This window comes from Neltuma alba, unplaced genomic scaffold, assembly GCF_004799145.2.
Source record: "Neltuma alba isolate B1F8T4 unplaced genomic scaffold, ASM479914v2 tig00004420_pilon, whole genome shotgun sequence".
In the NCBI taxonomy this organism is placed as follows: domain Eukaryota; kingdom Viridiplantae; phylum Streptophyta; class Magnoliopsida; order Fabales; family Fabaceae; genus Neltuma; species Neltuma alba.
In genome coordinates this window covers 21041-46386 of record NW_021633700.1, presented here as the reverse complement: position 1 = coordinate 46386, position 25346 = coordinate 21041, and the positions used below count along the sequence as shown (strand labels likewise).

Sequence of the window (25346 nt, the reverse complement as noted above, 5' to 3'; positions counted from 1 at the left end):
TTAAAAAAAAAATACTAATTTTTTCTATAAAGTTTTTTATGTTATAATGGTTATATTTTATTGGGCTTTTAATGATAAAAATATTATGTAGAAAGCTTAATTATACAATATAAAAAAAGTGTATAAACAATATTATAAAAAAACACTATATAATGGCTTTATAAATTATTTTATTGAGGAAGAAAATTTTGTTAAGATAATACTACAACTTAAGAAATAAAAATCATTACAAAAAATAATTATTATTAATTAATAAATTGAATAATCTAATAATAATTATTAATAAATAATTTTTTAAAAAAAATATTTTAGGACGAGACAAGACGGGACTGGATGACCCTGTCCAATCCTGAAATTTTTTTTATCCCGTCCTGTTGCAAACTCATCGGAACAGAACAAAACAGAACGAACACCCCTACTGTGGCCTCCTACTGTGGCTTTTAACCTATTCATTCACTACATCTGACGTTTACCATGTCGCATGCGCACCCAGTGACTTTCAATGCCTCAATGAAACTGATTGTTGACCCGTACGAGTGGCTTGTATATGGAAAAATTCATATCGATCGACCAACCATGTTATAAATATCAGCGTATGCATAGTAATAACAATCTTATGGATAAACAGCTTATAAAAAGAAACGAAGGAAACTTAACTCTTTTTACTTTTGAAAATTCATTATTAACTGTCATTTTATCTTGGATGGGCGGGCGGGATGTCTACTTTTTTCTTGGAGGGAGCAAGACCGCAAATGAAGCACTAGTAACTGCATATACTTCCAACCATTCAACAACGATAAAACGTAGCATATCCATATTACACTAGTGCAAGTTTCTTTATAACTGACGTTTTCATAGACTGTGCAGAAGCATCCAATATAGTAACAGGGGACAATCAACAACGGTCACCCCGATTGCATTTGCTATTAGGCGAACAAACTCCAGTTGAGATTTTCATTTCTTTCACTCACAGGGAAGCTATACAGAATGTGCTGGCATTTAGGCCAGATCTTCACACTTGTAATTTTCAAGCCTAATAGCCGATGACCATACACCCCCATGTCCCAAGATGGTTGGTGATGTCACTGCAGGCCTGAGTTCGTGAGATATGTGTAACCTTCCAGGTTTCTCTTCACAAGTGATATCCATATGTGCGCGCGCGCGCGTGTATATATATATTTAAAAAAAAAACGTTTCATTATATTTTACCAACCAGCTACGTTCCCTTGCCTGAAACGTGAAGAAAAAGGCTCTACGATGGTTAAAAGTGGAATTTCGCAAATAGAAAGACTTGCAAATTGTTAAAGAAGCACCAAAAGGACCGAAACGATGATCTCTCCAGACTTCACTATGAAGCACCTCCTCGCTGTCACGATATCCTATGTTAGTGCCGGTGAGGCCATCCACACCATACCTCTTTCTGTAAAGAAAATAAGAATACAAGAAAGGAAAATATACAGCTTTTTTTCCTTATCAACATACCACAGTTTGAGATGGAACACAAAGGGGACAATGATGGCAAGTCACAGAATAACAACGTCCAGCAAAAAGACAAAACTTGGTGCCACCTAAACTCTGTTTAAGAATAAGGTTATGGAAATGAACAAAGTAATCTTCCAATAAACTAGTCACCCCAAACACCACCCAAAACACTTTTAATACATTTGTTTTTTTCCAAGTCATGACAAGTGGCCGTGTAGAGAATAAAGAAAACGGAACTGAAGAAAGATGCATGTTGACAACTTGCATTGGCATTCTACACGGATCAACCGCGGTAACGGGTGAACCAATCCATTACACATTAAGCTTTCTCCGGCTCACAATAAGCAGGATCAGGCGCCAGTAATGAATCACAACATTTCTTGTGATTTCCTCACACAGCGACTAACCTTCTTCTTGAAATCGTCTCTCCTGTCTCTCCACTCCTTCTGCGACAATAAATAGCAATATAGGTCTCAGAGCAACCACAAAAGAACATTTGGACACTCGAGATTGAAGCAACAAGAAATTACAAGGTCAGCTATTGGCATATACATCATACTGTTTTAGACAAGATATCGAGAGAGCCAACTGCATCATAAGAAAGTAGATGCACACTATCTATAAAGTGGAATTACTGGTCTGATTAATTCTTTCAAGAAGGTTAAATATTGCATCAGACTATCCCAGACACGATACATAAACATATGCATGCCGCGTCATAAAATCAGATCAGCAAGACATTGAGCTTCCACTTATATCAGGCAAGCCGTATCATGGGTATCAGGGTATTGGCTCCTCTCACTTGTGCAGTATGTACATAATTAAAAAGGACATGCCTGGAGGATATCATGTTTAAGTTGAAAGAGAAAAAAAAAAAAAAGGACATGGTATTGTTGCATGCGGCTTGTACGATTTGTCCATAATAATTAAATTGGGATGTTTGTCTCTACTGCTCCGAGAACTCTCAATGGCTTGGCAGGTATTATGGCTAAGTTAGGATCTAGTCTTCGTCCTAAACGTGTGTTTAGAAGACATGCCTGAGTGTATTAGCCCCTCCGTTGATAGCTTTGTACCCGGGACCTTTCTCTCCCTCAAGTTGAATTAGTGAACGGGCTTATCCCTACCTTCCCGCACTACAGAAGAAGAGACCATCTCTTTTGGTTCTCTTCCATTAACCTACAGTTGTCCATGCAGATTTAAATCAAGAGTCTTGGACAAGCCCCCTCATATAGTGAAAAGTTTTTCCCATCATTCGGAATCAAAACTTAAATTAGGTGCCTGAGCTTGAGGAAATACCTACAGTAGTAAATTGAATATGCACAACCAAAACTATCCAGGGACTAGAATTGTGAAGTTCGTAAGATAGTTAGATTGTTCATGTCCTTCTGGGATACATAGAGTGCAAAACAAGGCAAAATATATTTACGATGCAAAACAAAACAAAACAGAGTTGAGAGTAGAAAGTCGCTCAAACACAACGATTTAATAACAAATAACAAAACAAAAGCATGTAAAAAACTTACAGCAGCTTCGACGTTTGCTGGAGATTCATCATTAGGACTAGAAAGCATAGAAATGATACTCAAAACTATACTCTCTACCTGCACGATAATATGCAAAATGTTACCAGTTAACACATTTTTGGGGGGAAACAGACCATGTTGTGAAACAAGTACTATGGAATCAACATCAGAACTGGATATGGAGTGACATACCATTTCCACAGTATCCAGCAAAGTTAGGAAATAGCAAATGAACCTTGAAATTTAATAATCCCAATTAGTTTTGCGGCATTAAATGTTTATAATCTTCACTAGCAGTTTAGCCTTTTTCCATTTAATAAATAGTGCTGGAAAGCTCTCGCTTCAACTTTGGAATTTTATTCTTAAAGATCTTCTTTCTTTTCTTCTTTTGGGGCAGAAGTCTTAAACAGTCACTAATCACAAAATAGATATATGTAACTCATGCAACTTGTGTGTTAGAGACTAGCCACAACGACAGATGCAAAAATCTCCCACTAAATGAGTGATGACAAGGAGAACTCATAATGTCTATTTTACTGATAGTATTGCACATACTTCTTTAGTTCTTTAAAGGAAAGAGCTCCAACCTGACATGACCTACCATCAGATGTGATGCAAATCATACAGGGAAAACATTCACATGCAAACTTCTTTCCTATTATAAATCAAATACAAGGCACAAAACTTTGAATGTTTAAATACAGCATCACATTAACTGGTATTCTGGTACTTTCATGCGCTATCTTCACTGATCAAATGTTTTCGGATAATTAAATTACAGCACTGGAATCTTCTGCAACTCGCGCTTGGCATATCAAGTAAAGGATAGACGCATGTTAAGAATATTCTCTCAACTCTCTGACTTATAGCATCATATGCAATATCAGTACCGCATGAGAACATTGACGAGAAAACCTCACCTACATATCACATATGATGTGAGTGACAAACCAGACAATTGATGCCAGTAAAATAATTACAATATATAATGAGTTTCTAGCACATGTCCAGAAATTACATTGTTTAAGCTTAATTATTTTAAAAGAGCATACACATGTTAAACTGCAGTTATGCTGATCTCAAATCTACTATCCACGGCCACTTTGATTTAGTAAGCAAAAACAAAGCTAGGCCACCAGCCTGATAATGAAAGACAGATTCTGATATTCTTTCTTTTTTGAAAAAAGTAGTACATAGAAAGAAAGACTACGGTCTTATATTATCACTGACCGTATGAACAGGTGTCCAGCGCTCACTTGCAAGTTCGTATCCATTTGGATCCTCACCAGGAGGATGAAGGATTGATATGCAAACCCGACCATCAGGATATACTACAAATGGAACAGCAATATAAGTTAATTTTGTGTCGTTTTAATCGGACCAGGAGCATTGAGTCCAAAAAAAAAAAAAAAAACTCCCGAAAACCAACCATTTGGATGCCATATCTCTGAAGTGAATTTCACTGTTGGTGGGCTGTTTGGGTAATTTGATGGAAAACTCATTATAGCATTGAAGAACCCCCCCTCACTGCAAAACAGCGAAGCAGTAGTCAGTAAATTTTCAATGCCAAAAGAGAAAATGGAAAGAGCACAAATACCAATCAGCAGAACGCAACCAACAAGAGGCGTTTTCTAACATTCACAAAGGAAAACAAAACCTACACTCTATCTAAGTACCAATCATGAGAGTTAGAAAGATAGCAAGCAGTTTGATGAAGTGTAATCCTTTTGCAACAAAGGAGATACAGTTATAAGCAATTTCGTCTAAATTACTTTCATCAGGTTCCCCCTCATCATTCACGAATGTTATCCGTTTTCTCTAATCATGTAGTGAGGGTTGATACAATTTTGAAACTCCAGTACTCCGCTATCCCCTGCCCTTTTCGCTCTTCCTCTTAAATTAAATATACGAACAAGAACAAGGGATTCATGCAATTAATATCTTGATGAACCCATGATGATGAGGATACAAAAGAAGGAATCTTGCAAATTTAAAGCCATTAAGAACCACCAAAACTGAAGCACTCCAACCCAAATTCGAAAAGGCGCCGTAAGTAATTGAAAGTTTATCTTTCGGAAACCAGAGCCCTCCGGCTTACTTAACAAAATATCGAATAAAAAATTATGACTGGGGGTACAAGGGAAATATAAAACTCGAATTCACAATAGGAAATCATATTTATTTTTGTTAGGAGGAGAAAGAAAAATGTAATAAGCGCTTACTAAAGAGTATCGGGAGGTCCAATTATCGTGACACTCCATTCGAATATGTTGTTTTCATCTACTAAACCGGCGGAGAACCCGTCGACGGGGTTTCTGCAAAGATCTGAAACCAGCAGAAGATGAATTAAAACACCGCGGAAAATCCACGCGAAACCCTTTGCCCCCTTGCGCCTTTTAACAGATAAATAATACGAACACAAAAGCAAAGGCAGGAATTCTGTCGCCGCTAACCTTTTAGCTGCTTTTGAAGGAGAAGGCTAGCTTGGGATGCCATCAACCGAGGGGATAGATACAAATAGCTCCTACAAGAGAGAATGGAAAGGGAGCTCCAAGATTGCGAGAAAACAGAGAAACCGGGAAGCCGACACTTCGATTACTTATAGATAGAGAGATGCTTCCTCAATGCGGGCTCCTCCGCACCTGTAGCCTCTGCGCCCGGGTGGTGCAATTGGGAGCTTCGATCCTATGCGACTTCCTTGTTGTATGTATACTATCACTTCCAAACAAATGCAGCCACGTAAGGAAATTGCTGCTACTGTTGTCACCGGGACGCGAATAGATTCTACTACGTTCACGGGTATACCGTCTACCCACCGTTGGATTTATGCCTCAGAAGTGGGGTCCAAGTTTCCTTTAAAGAAAGAAGTAAGGGCACTTTTTATCTCATTAATAATTGTTATATTCTCTTCTTTCTCAGCCTCACCATGATAATTCACCTATCGTGTTTTTTTTTATCGAAAATTTTTCTCAAAAGCAGCTAATTAAAAGACCTTACTTTAGTAGTTTGCCCAAAAAAAAAAGACCTTACTTTGGTAGGAAAAAAACTTTCCACTACAAGTTCACTTGTTTTTTCATTGATACAGTTTAAATTTAATCCTTCAGAGTTTGTTTAATTAATCTGGTCCTTTACAGTCAGCCAAAAAATGGTCAATTACAGATAAAATGTTTTGAAATTCAATTTTTCCTCAAATTATCTTTTCTTTTTTCTCTGATGTCTACTTGAGAACTTTCTTTTTACTCCTTTTTTTTTTTTTTGCTTTTTAAATCTTTGCCAACTTCGATTATCTCTTGATTAACAACATTTTTCACATAAATGCATCGTTTTTTCGATAGCAATTAAATACATCCCATATTTAATTATTTCTCTTTGGTTATCGTTGGTTATTCTGCTTGTTTTTTTTTTTCTGGGGGGAGTAGATTGCAATAGATGATGATGATAATAATAAAAAATTATACCTCTGCTTTGCTGGCATGCCCATTGAATAATTTTAAGAGTCGTGTTAGATGCTGAGGTGCGAAAAATCAAATGTCCTTAGTGACTCCAAAATAAAAATCTAAATCCAATGCCATTGAAAAGAGAAGGCATACCAAACAAAAAAGTCCCACACGCCTCAACATAATTTTGAAATGCCTTGTGAGATACTCCTCCAGTTTTAAATATAATATTTAAAATAGGTTTTATATTTAGAACTAGACGAGTAGTAATATACTACCTCCAATTTTTAATATCTGAACTTATTTGATTTTTATTTTGATTCTAAACATAAGATCCCAAATTCTCAATCAATTTTATCCCTTGTATTTTTCGTTTTCTTTTTTTAAAAAAGTCATTATAATAATAATAGTTCTAGCTAATACACTTGATTAATAAAGATATTTAAAAATACATATTTATTACAAACAACTAATTTAACTAGTTTCCTTAATCTATTCAAATTAATCAACTAGTTTTTATATTAAAGAGCGGGATGGTATTTGGTTTGATTTGGGAGCCGGAGAGGATAATAATATATATATATATATTTTTATTTTGCTCTTTTCTCGTGTTTGATATTCTCGTGACAAGAAGGATATTTAATACCTTCAAAAAAGTTATGCACATTTTTAACATAATAAGTCAATAACAACAAATAACTAAATAAATTTATAATATTATTAATATAAAAATTAGTTAAAAATTTAATTTGATCTTAAATATAATATTTCAATCTATTTTGTCTTTAATATTTATCTATTTTACCCCTAAATAATTCATATGATGATTAAACATGTTAAAAAGTTTTTATAAAGAAGTAATTTCAATATAATATATGATTAAGAATGACATTTTAAAAAAGACAAAACTCATTTATCATAAATAACTAAATTAAATAATTTTTTAATATCTACAAATTAATTATTTATATTTTATATTAAAAATAGAGGTAGTATTTATTTAGTACATGAAGAAGTGATGGTCTATGGAACCCATACTGCCACACAAGTGGGCTACTGATTACGATTTGGGGGCCACATAATACTTCGCGGAAAAGATCAAAACAATATTGAATGATAAGCAGGGAAAATACTACCATGATCATATTCAGAACAGCAATTATTTCATCTGGAAATTCTAATCTACAACATAGACTTTAAACATGAGTGGTGGCCCGAAAAGGGAATATAGACATTGAATGTTAACCTTTGATGTGAACATTGGCGGTGACACCCTGCATTTTGAAGAATTTTAAAATCCGCCAATTGATGCAAAAACCGACCAACCTTTGTGTTTCCCCCCCGGATCCTTTTGATTCCCACAATTTACAAACAGTTGGTTATCTGACTCAAAAATAACCTATAGATGAGGTTCTTTTACTTGAAAACAATATTCTATACGAACAAAAGAAATATCATTCTATATGATACTACCTCCGGTGCTTAATATAAGAGTTAGTCAACTAATTTGAATAAATTAATAAATTATTTATATTATTTATTTGTAATAAATAAATATTATATTTTTTAAAATATTCTTGCTAATCAAGTGTATTGCCTAGAACTATGATTATCACAAAAACTAACTTTAGAAAAAATAGATAAATATAAGAGATAAAATAAATTGAGATTTTATATTTAGAGTTAAGATAAAAGTCAAACAAAATCTTATGTTAAGAATTAAAAATATCATAAGTTAAAAGGAAAATATCCTATAGGCATTTCGCAAGATGGTGGCATAAATATTTTCACTGTCCGGATGTTATTAATGTTTTTGTTACCAGCTTAGATATTATTATTGTTGAGATATAGTTTCAGTTATTTGAGGTGTCTATTTTTAATAAGGGGATTTTAATTATTGATGATATTAGGCCCAGCTAACACCGTACAAATTTAAGGAATGTTTGAGTAAAATCAAAATCATAATTTTAAAAATATTTTTATGGTATACAAAATAAATATGTAGTGAAATTTATCTTAATTTATAAAAAAAAGACTTTAATATCTATAATAAAGCCTGATGTTTTGGCCCAAAAAATAATAATAATAAAGCCTGTATCTGGATGCTTGATTTATGATAATTTTTCAGAACAATGGGGGGCGGGGAACCAAAAGGAAAACCTCCACGCGTCTCAAGTAAGGCAGCGCGCGACGGCGGAGAGGGGGCGGTGCCATGATGAGGTCATTTTACACTTTAATACATATTAATTGGCGCCACACCAACGAGCACCGGCGTGTCATGGCCCCAGTCAAAAAGTTTCAATTAGACAAGCAAGACCGATTGCCATTTGAAATAGTAAGTTAGGGTTTTAGGGAACAGGAAGAGCACCAAATTTATAATAATACCGGACTTGATTTACATCTTTTTTTTTTTAATGAGCTTAAAAACAAATTCTCGAATTCGTCACATAAAACATTTTTGAAAACACCACCTCCAATTAGAAGTCTGCACCGGTCACCTTTATTATATCTAAAACCTTCGTATAAATTTTAAGGTCTCCAACTGGTTAGGCAATTAACATTAATAGCTAACCATCTTGACACAGATGGATGAGTTAATCATCATCTTCATCTGTATGCCGCCCCTCGATCAGCTATCAGTGTGCAGATTCCCACGGCCATCCATGAAGATATGGATATATGATCATGCTGGCTAATCCTCGTCCAACTCCCCCCCTAGTTCCAAAGGCCCGAGTCCTTGTTCCCCTCATCCAACTTTGACTCGTGCCCACTCAACTTTAGAAATATTTGTTTTATCTTGTTTATAAGATAGAGGGAGAGGATATTTTTTATCCTATTTATAAGACACTGAAAGAAATTTTTTGTATGGATGTATAATTTCACCATTCATTTATTATTATGTTAATTTATTTATATGAGATATAATGTGTATCAAATATAGATAAAATTAGAAAGTTGTTAAATTTTAAATGAGAGTTAATAAAGTTTAAATTTTTTTTTATCTGTATAAAACATGTTAGAAGCTACTTATAAATAAGATTAATGAGTCGTAAGTTATTGCAGAATGTTCCCCCATTTTGAGGCACTTGGAACTTGGTAAATCTTGGACTTTGGAACATGTGTTTAGATCAGAGAAGATATTTTTTTAGTCCTATTTATAAGGTATTAAGACAAATTTTTTGTATAGATATATAATTTCACTATTTATTTATTATTATGTAGACTTTATTTATATGAAATATAATGTATATTAAATATGAATAAAATTAAAAAATTATTAAATTTTACATAAGAGTCAATAAAATTTAAATTTTTTTTAATTTATGTGAAACATATTGGAAGTAATTTTTAAATAAAAACAGAGGAGTAGTAAGTCACTGCAGAATTAGGGGTGGAAACAAGCCAGGCCAGGCTTTGCTCTTAACAGGCCAGGCCTGTTTTGAAGCCTATTGGCCTGAGCCTGGCCTGTGGCCTGTTACAGGCTTACTTTTCAGTCTGAGCCTGGCCTGTATAAAGGCCTGTTAAAATGCCTGTATTTTTAAAAATTCAAATTATAATAATTTATTTTTTTAAAAAGCTAAGATAAAAAAAAAACGTACATAATAATTTAATTTTTAGTCTTGTCTTTTATTTAAATTTTAGTATCATAAGTACTATTTTAAATCTTAATTATAATTTATAAGAATATTATTGAAAACTAATTGTAATTATATATTAAAATTGGAATAAGACTACGTTAAGTACACACAAAAAATTAAAATTAAGACAAATAAATAAAGAGGAAAAAAATACTAATTTTATAATGAATAAAGAGGGTATCATACTTAAATTAACATAATACGTAAGTTAGTTAATTTATCATTCTTGGAACAAAATTTTTCTTTCCTATTTTCTTTATATTTTTAAGATTTAAAAATCACATTATTTATTGATATTATTATTTTAAATTATATTTTTATCTTCACTTGTCATCTAAACTTCAAATCTAAGAAAAGATCAAGCTATTAACTATATATTAAAATTAAAAAATAAATTAAAAGAGCACATTAACAATAATAGCATTAATTAATTTTTTCATATATTATGATTATAAATTCCTGACAGGCCCAGGCCGGCCTAACAGGCTTAACAGGCTTTTTAAAAAGCTTAAGCCTGGCCTATTTAACTAAACAGGCCTTCAAACAGGCCTGAGCCTGTCTTTTTTGGAAAATAGGCCAGGCTAGGCCAGGCCAAATGCAGGCCAGGCTATAGGCCCCTGACAGGCCGCCTGGTCTATTTCCACCCCTATGCAGAATGTTCCCTCATTTTGAGGCGCCTGGGACTTTGTAAATCATGGACCTTGGAACATGTGTTTAGATTTTCATTGGATCCAGCTTCGAATACTTGTCTGGGCCTTTGAAACTTTTGGATAAGTATTCATGTGGGGTGGGCTTCCATTTATTTGCCACCAGGATAAGATAATTTGTATGGGCCTTTTAACAATGAAACTAAAGTATCTAGTACATATTAAATTAAATATTAATCAAATTACGTAAACTGTGGGGAGCATGAATGGCACAGCATTTCGTTCCTTCCTTTCTTTTGATCTCATCCATATTTAATATCATTCCGGGGGGGTCCTGATTTTAAAAAAAAAAGCGACTCCTTTTATTGTTTCTGTGCCTGCATTTACTTTCTTGCCAACAAAGCTTGACAAATTTCCTATTTCTAGCAACTCGTAACATAATTAGCCTTGCCAACTTTAATTTCACTGGCGACTTCATCAACAAGGTTTTGGGGGGGGGGGGGAAGCAAGAAAGGGGAGGCAAGCACGTGACGTGCACAGGAACGCATCTCATGGCTACTCGCCTCAATTCAAAGACTCGAAATTTGGAGATAACAGACAACGAAGCTGACTGGGTTTTTGTTTGGCTAAGAAAGGTTTACCTCATTTAAGAACGATCACCTTGCAGATACAAATACTCAAAACTACTACATACTATTAAAATAAGCAAAATTTAACCTCAAGCAGAATTGTAAATCATAAAATCTAAATTAAAAATCAAAGTTTAGAAATCTTGAAAATTGTTTTTTAATAGTATTTTATATTCTTTTGAAAGGTCATCTTAACTTCATTTAATTTATTCCTATAATAAATAGTCTGGTACGACTATTTTTTCACCAAGTTAAAATCACACAGGAAAATTTCTCAAAATTTGTTTCTACGAGGTAGGGTTAGTTTTAGCTTTTCCCAAAAAATGACAAAAAAAAAAAAGGCCGCTGACATTCCAAAATAATCTGAAATTATGAAAGTATGGAAAAATGATTAAGGCGTCCTCATGTGACCAATTTATTTCGAGTTCTATTTATTTATTTTCAATTCAAAAGTCATATCTAATTATCAATTCAAAACAGTTCAAAGTTTAAAAGTTTTTTTTTTTTTTACCAGCACAAAAGTTTAAAAGTTGTTGGTTCAAGTTCTATTATTATGTATATATATATTATGTCTCTCTTGTTTATATATTATGTATGTATTGATCATTTTTTTTATCTTTTTTATTCTCATAATTTCAGTTTAGGTTTCTCTTTCTTTTTTTTTTTGGGTCATATCATGGCAGAGCATTAGCTGCTTCTTCTTCTTCTTTCTTTTTTTTTGGGTCACCTGCCCTTTCTAACCGCAGGCTCATGTCCTTCCTTCCCTGTCAAACCATGACAGACCCTACGCTCTGCCAGTCTAACCACGATTGTCAGCCTATCCTGCAGCTGCTGATAAGCCTCCAAATGTTCCCGCCTTTTCTTCTCTTTCAGGTATGTTACAGTTATAAATACATTTTACATAAATCATAATTTTTCAATAAAATTTCATATAAGAAAAAAAATATATATATATACACATATATATAAAAAACAAGTTTCAAAAATTACTATTCTTTACGAAGTTGTTATTATAAATTGTTCAAAGTAACGTTTTAGTAATTTTTTTTTTTTCGGATTTGATTGTATTTTTCTAAAAAGAAAAAACTCTATTAATTCACTTTGTATTGGCATGCTTTTACTCAGTCCACATCATTTGAAAGAATCATACTTTTTACTAACATTAATTAATATTATTCCATCCCTGATTATAAGAATTTTTAGGTTAAAAAACAGTTAAAATTAATTAAAAATAATTAATAAGTAACAAATATTTTTTAAATATAATCCTAATAAATATAAAAAAAATAATAAGATAAATAGAGAGAGAATGTATGAAGAATTACATGAAAATTTATTAAGAATAAGATATATAACAATATGTTAAATGTTCAGATAATCTCAAAAAAATCCTTATAAATAGAGACAAATCTATTAAAAAAATCTTATAATTGTAATTAGGAACGGATGGAGTATTATATAACCCGTCCTTCAGTCCTTCTCGCCACCTCTGTCTCTCACTCTCACTCTTCCATTCAAACATCAGTGTCATAAAGTTTACTTCTACTACTATTAATGATTTTTAATTTTAATTAGACAGCCATGCAAACATTTGCACGGATTACTCATCAAGTTATGTAATTTATTAAGATTTCGCCCCCCGAAGCAAAATTTCGGGGCCACATCTCTGACTCAAGTGTTCAGCTGAGCACCCAGAACAAACAACAGCAGCAGCGGAAACCACAAGGAACTGGAACGCAGCAGATCAAAGACAAAGATTACGTTCATTTGACCATTAATTAAAAAAAACTAGAGGATTACGAGCCCGCTTACATTTCTTATTCAAATGAGCCCAGATGTAGGGACACCCGAAGAAGTTACATTCATTATCAAACATCCCTAACCCTCTAATGGCAGAATATCACCTTGAGCTCCCTTGGGGAAGAACACTCGTGCATCAGCGAAGGGTTGTCATGAGCATAAGTGAAGGTCGCAGGACACGCATGCTTGAAGAACTCAGAGTAAGTCGAAGGCTTACACATCTGTGGGCTGTTGTAATGGTTCCTGCAGCACAGCTCGTCCGTCCTAAAAGCCTCGCACCCACTCTTACACGCCACCACCGGACCGTGACCCTGCGGCACACGGTGCTGCAACACCGGAGGACACGTCGCAAGCAGATCCACACGGCAACCCACCACGGGACACACGCCTTTACCTTCGTGCGGGGTCACCGTCATGGGGACGTTGAAGCCGTCCACGAGGCTGACGCCGTAGGAGGAGTAGTCGTTCGCACCATGGTGGATGCTGAACTGAGCCAGAGAAGCGGGAGCTGCGCCGCCAGCGCCGTTGCACTCGAGGCGACCGCCGCAGTCGCCGGTGGCGCAGAGGAACTGGTTACCGGAATAGCTACAGCCTGTTCTAGCCCAGACCCGACCCGACCAGTGTCGGTCCGGTACGGGGATGGAGATGTGAGTGAGAGACTGGAGAACGAAGCCGCCGCGAGAGAGAACGGGGTGGCCGGCGTTGGGTTGGATGGCGGGCCAAATGGTGAACTTGCAGTTGTTGACAAGGGTTAAGATGGTGGCGTCAGTGAGAGTAGTGAGGATGAAGAAGGAAGCTATGGCAAGTGAAAGGCAGCGTGTGAAGGAAGGAGAAGCCATGCTTGGAGTGTGGGGATTATCAGAGAGGCGGGTTGGTTCATTTTATAGAGAGAAGAGCTGTATTTGATTCAAGGTTTTGGGGGCTGCTGCTGTGAAAGAAGCCGGTCAGCAAGAGAGGGACCTGATTTGGGCCTATTTCATGTGACGGAATTGCCCCTCGCTCTTTCAATTTCACTGATGAAAAAGCAGATTAGGGGGGGTGGAGAAAAAGTGGTCAGAAACCTGCGGAACAACTGTGAGACTGCAAAGCAAACAGTGGGGTCTTTAGAATCATTAGTGCTTTGTGCGCGGGAAATGCAAACCAGGGAGCCACCCCCCAGAATCTCGAGGCTTCCACGCTGTTATTTACTAATACAACTATTAAGTGGATAAGTAAAGTAATTAGGCATGCAAATTTAAATTATATCGCACTTGCTGCTTTGCCCAACGATAAGTATGTCCCCTGCCCTCCCTCGGCCTGCTTTCAAGTAAGAAAATAACATAAAATATTTCAAGATGACTTGCAAAAAAAAAACTAGCGTATTAAAAAAGATCGACCTAAGCTTTTCTTTTATGAAGCAAATAATCAATATTAGTTGAAGATGGCGACGAACAAACGAGGGGCAATCGGATAAGAAGCTCGTTTAGCGAGGTAATTGTCGGCCTATCACTTTACTTTTTCTCTGCTGCACAGCCCAGAACTCACAGAAACTTTGCCCTCTGAACGATTGCGGAACCAGTTCCCCGACTATTCATGTATATTTGAAAACGTGAAAGCCAATCGTTTCAATTTTTAATAAGCTCCCCATTATCCAACACCCAAAAATGCTACCTTCCCTTCTAATTGCACTTCTAATTATAATCTCTTATTTATAGTTTACAAATAAAACTTTATAAATAAGACTGGAACTGGTAAGTTAATACAGATTCAAGTCAGCTCATAAATGTAGTATAGCTTTTTTAAAGATATTTTTTACATTTATACAAACTCAGACCCAAGACTTTATGTTCAAGCAACTGCGACTTCTTTCATTGATATCATCGCCAGTTAGTTTAAAACTCCTTTTTCCACAATACATAGAAAGATAAATATACAAATATGTTTTTACATTTACATTCACATTTTTCCTCTTTATATTTTGGATTCTTAATGTTATTAATGTAAACTGGATAAATTTGTCCCAGAGCTAGCTGAATTGCTTTTTTTGCTGGGAAAAAAAATTATATTTTGAAATATTGCAAGAAGAATAACGACAGCGAAAACCATTTTCACATAAATAAAAAGGACAGACACTGATTTAGAGATGATCGAATTTCAATTAGAAATCATGTGAGCTCCTTTCTTGTTTTGAAAAATACATGTTCGGCAGACCATACCCGAACTGTCCTCGATTTGTCCCCCCCCCCCCAAAAAAAAAAACCGAGGGCTCTTGGAATTCATAGACTTGTAATGCCGAGTCCGTTCATGGAAATACCCATGGGGTAACATCAAGGTTTTTAGGCTAAGGCCCACTAAATAACAAGTAGGCCGAAGGCACTTAGTTTTGGGCCCAAACTAATGGCCTGTTCATCCAATCCCCGGTCCAGCCCATTAAATCAAGGCACTCTATAAGCCTAGTCATCATTATTCCCCGAAAAAGAAACAAAATGGAAGTCAAAACAAGTCAGTCACATTTTTTCTCCCACCTCTCCTTCTGCTGAACTTCGAAAGCCATGATTGGTTTATGGAGGACAAAGTCTAAATTACGAAGCAAATCAGGTAATTAAGCTGATCATGATGGTCCTTATTTCATGGGGCCTTGCAATTTTTTTTGTTCTCTTATCTGCCGCGGAACATTTCGGGGACATGTGTATATACTATTCAGTTTCGGTGATATTGTCTTGATTCAATCCTAACTTTAGGCAATCATAACAACAATTGAATTTATAACTAAAGATCTTCATCATGTCTCTCGTAAAAGCTCATCTTGTCTATCACACCATGCCAAGAGCACCCTTGTAGTCTTGTTAGCTCACTTTAAATTTTTGAAAACGTACAAAAGGCAAAGCCAGTGTGCTGTGCCTTCAACTACAAGACAATTTTACTTTACGCCAGAGTGCGATGAAGAAGGATGGCATGCTTGCACTCCAACTTCAGATGTCTAGGTATTTAGGGACATCTCTGGTGAGATATTCTGACGGAGAAACCATTACTTAACAATGAGTGTAGAATATGGTAATAGATTTTGTTGGCCTTAAGTAATTAGTCTCAAATCTGTAGGGCGCATGGCGTTAACGAGTGGAACTAAATGTGCTCAAAACTTGATTTGAAGAGTAAGGAATTGGGAGGGTGGGAGGACAGCAAGGCTAAGCACTCAAGAGAAAAATAATGGCAAGGTACTTGGAAAACTTTGTTTTTTTGTTGGTTATCATGGAGGCAATGATAACTGAGAAATGATAGCAGGTAAGAAGTCAATCCACAATGAAGATAAATACAGATTCTCGATCTTATCAATTATCAAATCAGAATGCAAATACTGGCATAGGATTCCCGGGCATCTTTTAACAAACATTCTCTGGATCAAAATTCAAGTTCGGTTATCATTATAGACCAAAAGACGCAGCACATAAATACTGCTTCATCTCTCACTCTCAACACCATAACTCTGCTACTCTCCACTTCAACCAGTGCCAAAGATGAGAGGACAAATCTTCCTCCGTCTTCTCCTACTGTGTCTCCTCCTTGCAGCTTCTCCGTTCAATCATTTCACTGCCAATGTTCAGGCCATTCCAGCAGGTAATTATTTTTGCTTATGCAGAAAAATATTGACGGCTTTTGCCAGCATTGTTTCTGCTGCGACTAGCTCACGCTCATTTCTCTGTTCCTTCCCACCAGTTCATGTCAAGCTCAGGACCTTACGACCCAGCACAATGCCACATTCTGGGCATGTCATACCTTCCTGGGTTAGTACCAAGACAGGGTTTTGTCATCTTCATTACGTGATTTTAATTCGCTAGGATATATAATTACGTGAAAAGCTTTCTTCGTCAAGAGGTTGACGCCTCCTTGTCATTAGATGGAATTTCAGATTTGCTCCTTGTTAAGAAGTTCAAGCGAAAATCTCTATTTTGATAGCGAAGAGTGTCGCTGAAGAGGTTTATTTCTCAAATATTCGAATATTATCAAATTTTATGTAGTTATTTCAAAACCTGCGAGAAATGATATGTTATGATGATGGAACTCCTGCGTTCGAATATGATAGCTGAAATCGATCTCTTCTATATATTTTGCCATATTCTCAGTAAGCATAGACATAAGCCTGATGCATGCCAATGACTGGGAATTGCAGGATGAAGATAAAAGGACTCGTAAGAGCCCATCAGGCCCGAATCCCATAGGGAATCACCAACCGCCATCTAAAACATAAAGCGATGATAGGATGAACACAGCCATTCGACATCAACGGAGACACCAGTCACCGTTTCTTAGGAGGAGCCTTGGGAGACCCCGGTTTCTAGGAACATTGTGGTTGTACAAAATGGGGTTTGATAATTGAATATTTGTACTTTATAAGTTGTTATATTGGTCATCATTAAGTTTTATCGCATTCAGTAGAATCTAAATATCATTCCTATTTCACTTTCTACTTCCTATCAGCTCGCAAAGGCTCTTTTTTTCCCCCCTTTTTCGCATTGATTCGAATTCCCAAACCTTCACATCTTATCTTGGCCACCCTTTCCTTTAACGAAGTCACAATCATGGTCCATGGAATCAGCTCGATATTCTGCTCATGCGCAGCCATGGCCTCCTTTGCATCAGAAGCTTTCCCCGTTTCTTTATATACTGTAAGTTATAAATTTGTTATGCCTCCCCGTTTCTATCAGAGAATTCATCATCGAAAGACAGGAAATTTACCCACGAGGCAAATTTCTTTACCTACTTTGTATAATATTAGTCATCGAGAGCTCATCATTGCATGATTAAATGACACATTCAATTTGAATAAGCCAGTCCAAAAATGGCACAGGAGGCTAAGATACAATCGATTGTAATATACATGTCTCCTTTCAAACTACAAACAGCCGCATGGACTCGCTTTATACAGTCCGCTTCCGCTTTGAGCGCTTGCTTCTTCTTTCCCTCATATTTGGAACCTCCTTGTTTATTGTTGAAGCATATGCTTCTTCCGCAACTCCGTCACCCTATAAAAAGTTGACTTAGTGTTGTAGACTTCTCGGTGAAAAGAATACAGATGAGAACCCCATACTTCATTCTTCTTTTTTGGGGAGGGGGGGGAGTGGTCAGCATTATTAATTAATAAGATACAACTCAGGCAGCAAAAAATAACGCCTCAGGATGATCATGAAGCACAATTACGTATAGTTCCGTTGAGGAAAAAAAATTAGAACTTGACCCGCTTGTTGGGAGAACAGCAAGGCCTTGTGACAGACAGTGACATACACACCTTCAATCTGAGTAATGGGAAATATGTTTCATAGCTGGGTTCTCAAGTGAAATATCATTTGAGCCCTTAGGAAGGCAGCGATATCTTATATCCACTACCTAGTCCACATATTGTTTTTCAACTCCCCGAATATCTAGTTTGACTAAATTCATCAATTAATCTTCATGTTAGCATAACTTGCAGTATCATGGCAAGGTTTTAAAGTGAGGTGCAATAATGTGCAGTGTTGGGCTGGAGCTGACATCTTAAACGCAGGCAGATGAGCTTAGTTTTGCATATTCTTTGATATTATGAACTGATTAATTTGCAATATAAAAAAAGGAAGTTGGAATCACATTACAAATAATAACAACTATGACTCAATAGAGGGTTTTCTGGCTATGTCCACTGATGCAAATGCAAGGGTTCTCATTTTCTTCATTCTTTAAATAAAAACAAAAAAATGATTTCATGATAAATTGGGAGCTCGGATGGCAGCAGTCAGCAATGACGTAATATTTAAACTAACACCATACAAGATGAATATTTACCTTGTCATCACTCTCCTCATCTGAACTACCATCAGAATCAGAAACAGAAGCCAGAGGTTGAGCCTCTTCTTGAGGCAGTGCCTTGTTTGACTTCTTTTTCTCTTTTTCCTTCAACTGTTTAAACCTAAAAATCGCCAATTCTATATAAGAAAATTTCAGGAGGACCTGAAAAATTATGTCTGTATTATGTGTCATACCACACTGACCTCTCACCGGTTCTTTCTGGCTGAGAAACCGATCGTTTAGCACGCCCTGCGGTAATAATTCCACTTGCATTTTCATTCACAACAGGCTTTGCACCTCCTAATTTGCGCAGCCATACTTGTTGTGCTGTGCTCAAAACGTTGTTTGTAAACCTAGCACAACAAAATAAGATAATTTGCATTGTTTTGGATGAAGAAAAAGAGGGGATAACTGATAACATGACATTATTTGTTTGAGAAACATGGTACCCTCCGTCCAAAACAAGAACTGAAGTTTCTCATATATATTTCTTTCTGCATTGAACATGCATGAACGTGTTTGAAAAAGGTAGAAAAGGAGATAATGATACAAGAGGTTTACAGTAAGAAGACACATCCAAAAAGGGCGAAAAAATGCAGGCATTTGAGGCAATAAAATCAACAAAAAGTGGCTAATATTGAAAACATAGTTCTGAAACACTAACCAGTAAATCGATAGCCCTGAAGGGACAGACAGCGAGAAGTAACCAATCATGAGCGGAAGAAACTTGAAAACAAGAAGTGTATTTTTTTGAGCCGGATCATCAGTCTGTTAAAATAAGTCATTAAGCACTCAGGACTCTCGTGTAAAAGGATCTGAACAGAAGGAAAAGTCGCAGTTTACCTGGGGGGGTTTCATAATTTCCATAGAAACATACTGAGAAACAACAAGAAGGATGGGTAAAACAAGATATGCTGCGGTGTCTTGCCAGCCCAACGGTGGATGACCATCCTACATGGCAGTTTGTTTTTCGCCATATATCAGTGAAAGCTACAGAGTATAGACAGAGAATAGGGCATTTATTCCTACTCAATAGATGAGCGGAACAAGCGAACAAATGAAATGCAGGTCAATCTCATAGAAGCCATTATTCTTGTAGAACAAGTAAAGCTATGTATGTGGTCACAGAAATTTCAGACTACCAACCTCTGCAAGCCAGTAAATTTTTCAATACAGGTTGCAGCAGGATGTTAAAGAAAAAAGTGAAGAAACACAAAAATCCACCCCTTCCCCTAGTAAGAAAAGTAATAAAAACTTCCATCTAGTGTAAAGAAGACGCAGAAAAGGATTCAATTAGTAAACGAAGAGAGGAAATACTATGATTTTACAAACCATATTAAAAAAATTGACCAAAGGAGTAATAAAAGGTAAAAGGTATAGTGTGAGAAAACCACAACTTTTTTCCTTCTTTGATTTTTTTTCCGTCAAACAGAAATCGTAACAAGAACTACGCAAACAAGAAGTACCAAGGATAAATTACTGTTTCACCAATGAAGGGGAAAAATATTCCTCTTACCACAAATGGCAGAAGCCAAGAAATTCCAGATCCACTTTGTCTAGCTGCAATGGTAGTAGGACCACCCAAAGAGGGGATCCAAAAAATCCTTCTGTCAAAAGCCCCTTCAAGTAAATGGTTTTCCAGAATCAGAAACAATCAGATGTAATATCAGAGGATTATTTATCCATAAAAATCTCCACTTAATTGACAAAGATTTTGTAGCATCAATTACTTCATTTGCCACATTTGATAAAGCTTGGTAGAGACCTATCCAGACAGGAATGGTAGCCAAAGTCGGTAAACAACCTATACAAGCAAACAAGGAAAGGATAACTGAGGAAGTACATACAAAAAACATAAAACTGCAGAAAACAAAGAAGTTCTGACTGAAATATAGAAGTAACGTTAGAGAAAGACCCCTGAGGGGCAATATGGATAAGGAAAAAGGACGGGGGTTGATATAACAATTACTACTTGCAGACCATCCTGTGTTATTAACAAATGTTCGCCACCAAATTTCTGATTCTATGAGTGATCAACCTCATATGACAAATATTTTGTCAAAACAAGTGGCAAGAAGAAGAATAAGAAAAGAACAGGAGCAGGAAGAAGAGCAAGAGAAAAGCAACGGTGAGATGGAACATACCAGCCAATGGATTGACACCCGCTTGCCTGTATAGCCTTGATGTCTCGAGTTGTATTCTTTCCTTAAAAGAAGACAACGCAATGACTTGTTTAGAGAGAACCATGCTAAAGTTTCAATAAATAAAACAGTACTTGCTAAAAGCAGAATGAACGACTTATTCAGACCACACAGCCACCAACATCACTCACCTGATTGCCAGCGTATCTTTCTTGGATGGCCTTAATTTTTGGTTGAAGATTTTGCATAGCAAGTGTTGATTCAACCTACATATTTACTACAATCAGCATTTGAACATGGTGTGGTCAAGCAAATCATATAATTGCCATGTGATTTCAGTTCTCCTGCATTTGTGCTTTATTCATGGTGGTTTGGATAAGAAGTATCTTAGGGTTATGGGAAAAAATCAGTTACTTCTACAGGGGGAAAATAGTGTTGAATGATTTGAGGGGTGTTTGAATTAGCTTTTTGAAAGTGATTTTAAGGTATAGGAGGTAAATATGTGAAAGATGTTCTATCTCGACTTGCATAAAAATATTTTTTTTAAGAGCTTTTGGTGTTTTCCAAACACCCTCTCGAGTGAAAAATTTCCATGAAAATGCAAAATTTCGCACATTAAAACTGACTCTATGAAGCTGCTGATTTTGCACTAACCTGTTGCTTTGTCAAGGGAAATGTAGCAACTTTAACAATAAAAGTGAGCAATATAATAGCAAATCCATATGCGTAAGGCACATGCACAGCACTCAGGCCATCTTTTAACACCTGGAAATAACAAACAACGTTTATGATTCCACATTTAAGACACAATTATACGGGGAAAAATACATTTCCATTTATTGCTTTGCATATAACATACATGCCGCAATTTAAGATTTGGTTATACTTCCCGTGTCAAATCGGGTAATTTATGATTTCTCTAATAAATAACAATTCAATAATTGCCAAGTTTTTCATAATTTTAATACGACGTGTCTAGTAAACCTCGTATGCATGATGCTTTTCTATATAAATCCAGTAAGCCCATCACAAAATCTAATGTTTCGCTTCTTTCAGAATCGGTGACCTCCCAGCATGATTTATCACAGATACCGTTTTCAGTCACACAATGATTGCATAACCTGGATAACAAATTTTTTATTTTTTTACCGCTCAACATATATTACGGTCAAGTGACTAGGCCATTAGTCGCCTGCTTAATATGAAAATTCCTATTTCCTAACAATTATCATCTTCGTCTAATATATAGTTGGCAAAAATAAAAAAAATCTTCGTCTAATATATAAGTTGCTGTAGGATAGATTAGAGTTTCGAAAAATCTAAAACGATTACCTTGAGAACAAACTCCATGGCTTCAGAAATAAAACCGAACCACCCTCCGTTCTTCTGCGCGACAACATCAGTGGAGGTCGATGCCGCAGCACCAGCACCAGGATCGGCAGAAACCGCGGCATCAGCAAGGGTATAAAGAAGCGCTTCAGCTCTAGTAACGACTTGACTGAGGTCAAATGAATCACTGAGGGAGTGAATAGGGGGATTTCGTGGAAGCTGAATTTAACTCGGGTGCTGACCAGCCTACGATGAGGGAGATGGAAGGTGTGTAGACCAAGGCGAGAGATAGAAGGAAGAGGGGTGCCGATGAACGAAGGAGAGGAGATTAATGTCTTCGCCATGGAAGAGAAGCTTACGGAGGATGAGACAAATACAGTTCAGCTTCTCATTGACAGAAGGGTGGAGAAGGGAGATGAGGAAGCTTTGGCAGTGGAAGACAATGGAATTAGATATTCTCCATTTATCCGTATATTTTGCGAGCCAAATGAATGCTGATGGCAACCTTTTTCCGCCAATCCCTTCGTGACGCGTCATATGCTCGGGGGTTTATCGTCATTGTACGGAGATTGTAAATAATTTATGGGGTCCTTCGAGGTTCATTTTTGAATTAATAATGGATTACAAAGCATTACAATCAATACTGGTTCATTTTTGTTCCTTCGAGGTTCATTAACTGTTAATATTAATAATTACCGCCTATGTGTCTTTTTTTTCCATAACAGCATGACAATAAAATTACGTGATTTAAAAAACTAATTAAAATTATTTTAAAATAATAAATATATAAAAATAATTTTTTAAGCATGTCTTTATTTATAAGAGGCAAGTAAAAAAGAAAAAATATAATAAATATAATAAAATTTTTAATTAATATAATATATCAAATTAATTAGAAATAAAAATAGTAAAATACATTAACACTGTGTTTGGTACGGGGTTTTCGGAGGGGAGGGAAGGGAAGTTGCTCCCCTCCCTTTGTTTGGTTGGTGTAATTTTTTAGGAGGGGAGGAGAGCCCCTCCCCTCCCCTCGTTTGGTTAAGATGTTTTTTAAAGAGGGGAGGGGTTCTTCTCCTCTCTCCTTCCCTTCTAGCCTTCCCTCCAAAAGTGGGGTTTTTTGGAGGGGAGGTGAGAGATAATATTTTAATTCCCTATGTACTCTTTTGATTTGTTAACCTCTAATCAGTCGTAAACATTTCTACACAAAAGAGTTCTTTTGAGCATCTAACAAGAGGTTATTAAGATAATTGTCTCCAAAATTAGTGAGCATTTGTAAACCTTTTTTTTTTCTCTGGTATTTTCTTTCATCTTCAAGGTCTTTTCTCTGATTGAAATCTATTACTTGTGACTTTTTATCTTGATATTCTATAAGTGTGTGACTGTGTCTTGTAAATCAAAATTGGTAAATTGTATTATATATATAGTTATATCTTAACAAAATAAAAAGTGAGAAAATTCATTTAAATTTTATGAGGTTAAAATAGTCAATTTTTTATTAGAATAAAATAAGGTATTATTAAAATTGCTCCCTCCCCTCCCTTCCAATCTATCCAAATAGGAGATCATTAAAATCCCTCCCTCCCCTCCCCTTTGTAACTACCCTCCCCTATCCTCCCCTCCCCTCCCCTTTCCTTGATTAGAATCCCTCCCTTTCCCTTCCCTCGATTAAAATCCCTCCCTTCCCCTTCCCTCCGTCAAGCCAAACACAGCGTAAATGTTTAGATAACCACCATAAAATCTTATAAAAAAATAAGACAATTCAAATTCCATATTTTTATAAAAAAGATAGGAGGGACTATTGATTAATAAATGTATAGACAGAAACTAGAAATTCATTATCAAAGTTGATACAATGATTGAAAAAATAATTTTATGGTTCGAATCAATTAAAATAATGGAAAAATGACGGAAAAATATTCTTAAATTCCAAAATCTCACTACCTACCTAAATAAGTAAAATTATAGTTTAAATGTGGGTAATCAAATTAAAATCTACAAATAGAGCTTTGACAACTGATACTAAGGACTTGATTGGTTAGAGGGGAGGGTGGGGGAGAAGAGAAAAAATGAGCTCCTCCCCTCATTGGTTAAAAATTTTGAAAGGGAGAAAAATCAGAATGTGCCCTCTCTTTCTTTCCCTACTCCCATTTTAACTCTCCCCAAATTGGAAAGAAGTTAAATTTTTGGAACATCATACTCTTATATTTTTTTTAATATTTCACGACTATCTATAAAATATGTTATTATAATATTTATTTCAAATAAAAAATATATTATCCTAAGTAAAAAAATATAAATTATTATAATAAAAATTAATTTAAAAAATTATTTAAATAAACAATGATAACATTATAAAATTAATTGTTTTTTTAAATATATTATTTATTAAATATATTTTAGAGCATATAAAATTTATTAATTTGATTATTTCAAATATATTATTATATTAATTAGAATAAAAAATTACTGTACCAATTTTTTAATGTACATATTAACATAATAAGACTGAATTTTTATTAAATCATATAATTTAAATTAAGATATAAATTAATTTATATAATATATCAATAAAAAAATATAAACTAATATATAAGGATAAAATAGTAAATTGATTATTATTATCCCTTTCCTCTTTCTCTTAAACCAAACAAGTGATCATTAAATATCCCTTCCTCTCTTTCTTTTTAGTCAAACCAAACAAAGTGAGGATAAAACCTCCCTCACCCCTCTCTACCTTCCCCTCAAACCAAACAAGCCTAAGTGAGTATACTGGGTTTTTTTAAAAAAATAAAGGACAATATGATTATTTTAACAAGTTTGTAAATCCTAATTTGATCACTTATACCTAAATTATAATTTTACTTATATAGATTAACATTTAAAGATTTTATTATTTAACTATTATTTTTCTGTTTTCTTTCTGA

General features: G+C 35.4%; 3 protein-coding genes and 1 pseudogene across 5 annotated transcripts; 1 reads left to right on the top strand and 3 right to left on the bottom strand.

The window, feature by feature from the left end:
* Positions 1-1438: 1438 nt before the first annotated feature.
* Positions 1439-24079, bottom strand: LOC114744664 (ubiquitin-conjugating enzyme E2 7-like). Of its 3 annotated transcripts, none has more exons than XM_028932831.1 (7): positions 24068-24079; positions 5459-5526; positions 5228-5330; positions 4435-4532; positions 4236-4336; positions 3006-3083; positions 1439-1928 (listed from the first exon to the last, which is right to left on the bottom strand). In XM_028932831.1, exons 2-7 carry the CDS (start codon positions 5499-5501, stop codon positions 1851-1853), a joined length of 501 nt encoding a protein of 166 aa, XP_028788664.1. In that variant the 5' UTR covers positions 5502-5526; positions 24068-24079; the 3' UTR covers positions 1439-1850. The 3 variants fall into 3 exon arrangements, with proteins under 3 accessions (XP_028788664.1, XP_028788665.1, XP_028788662.1); XM_028932832.1 differs by lacking the exon at positions 24068-24079 and adding an exon at positions 3198-3240 and having other exon boundaries at positions 5459-5659; XM_028932829.1 differs by lacking the exon at positions 24068-24079 and having other exon boundaries at positions 5459-5640.
* LOC114744663 (osmotin-like protein) lies at positions 12964-14054 on the bottom strand. Its single transcript, XM_028932828.1, has one exon. The coding sequence runs from the start codon at positions 13993-13995 to the stop codon at positions 13243-13245; it is 753 nt and encodes a 250-aa protein (XP_028788661.1). The 5' UTR covers positions 13996-14054; the 3' UTR covers positions 12964-13242.
* Positions 16610-17629, top strand: LOC114744665 (CLAVATA3/ESR (CLE)-related protein 46-like). Its single transcript, XM_028932833.1, has 3 exons — positions 16610-16750; positions 16850-16917; positions 17304-17629. Exons 1-3 carry the CDS (start codon positions 16651-16653, stop codon positions 17379-17381), a joined length of 246 nt encoding a protein of 81 aa, XP_028788666.1. The 5' UTR covers positions 16610-16650; the 3' UTR covers positions 17382-17629.
* On the bottom strand, positions 17865-22823 carry LOC114744662 (inner membrane protein PPF-1, chloroplastic-like; annotated as a pseudogene).
* Positions 24080-25346: the final 1267 nt, after the last annotated feature.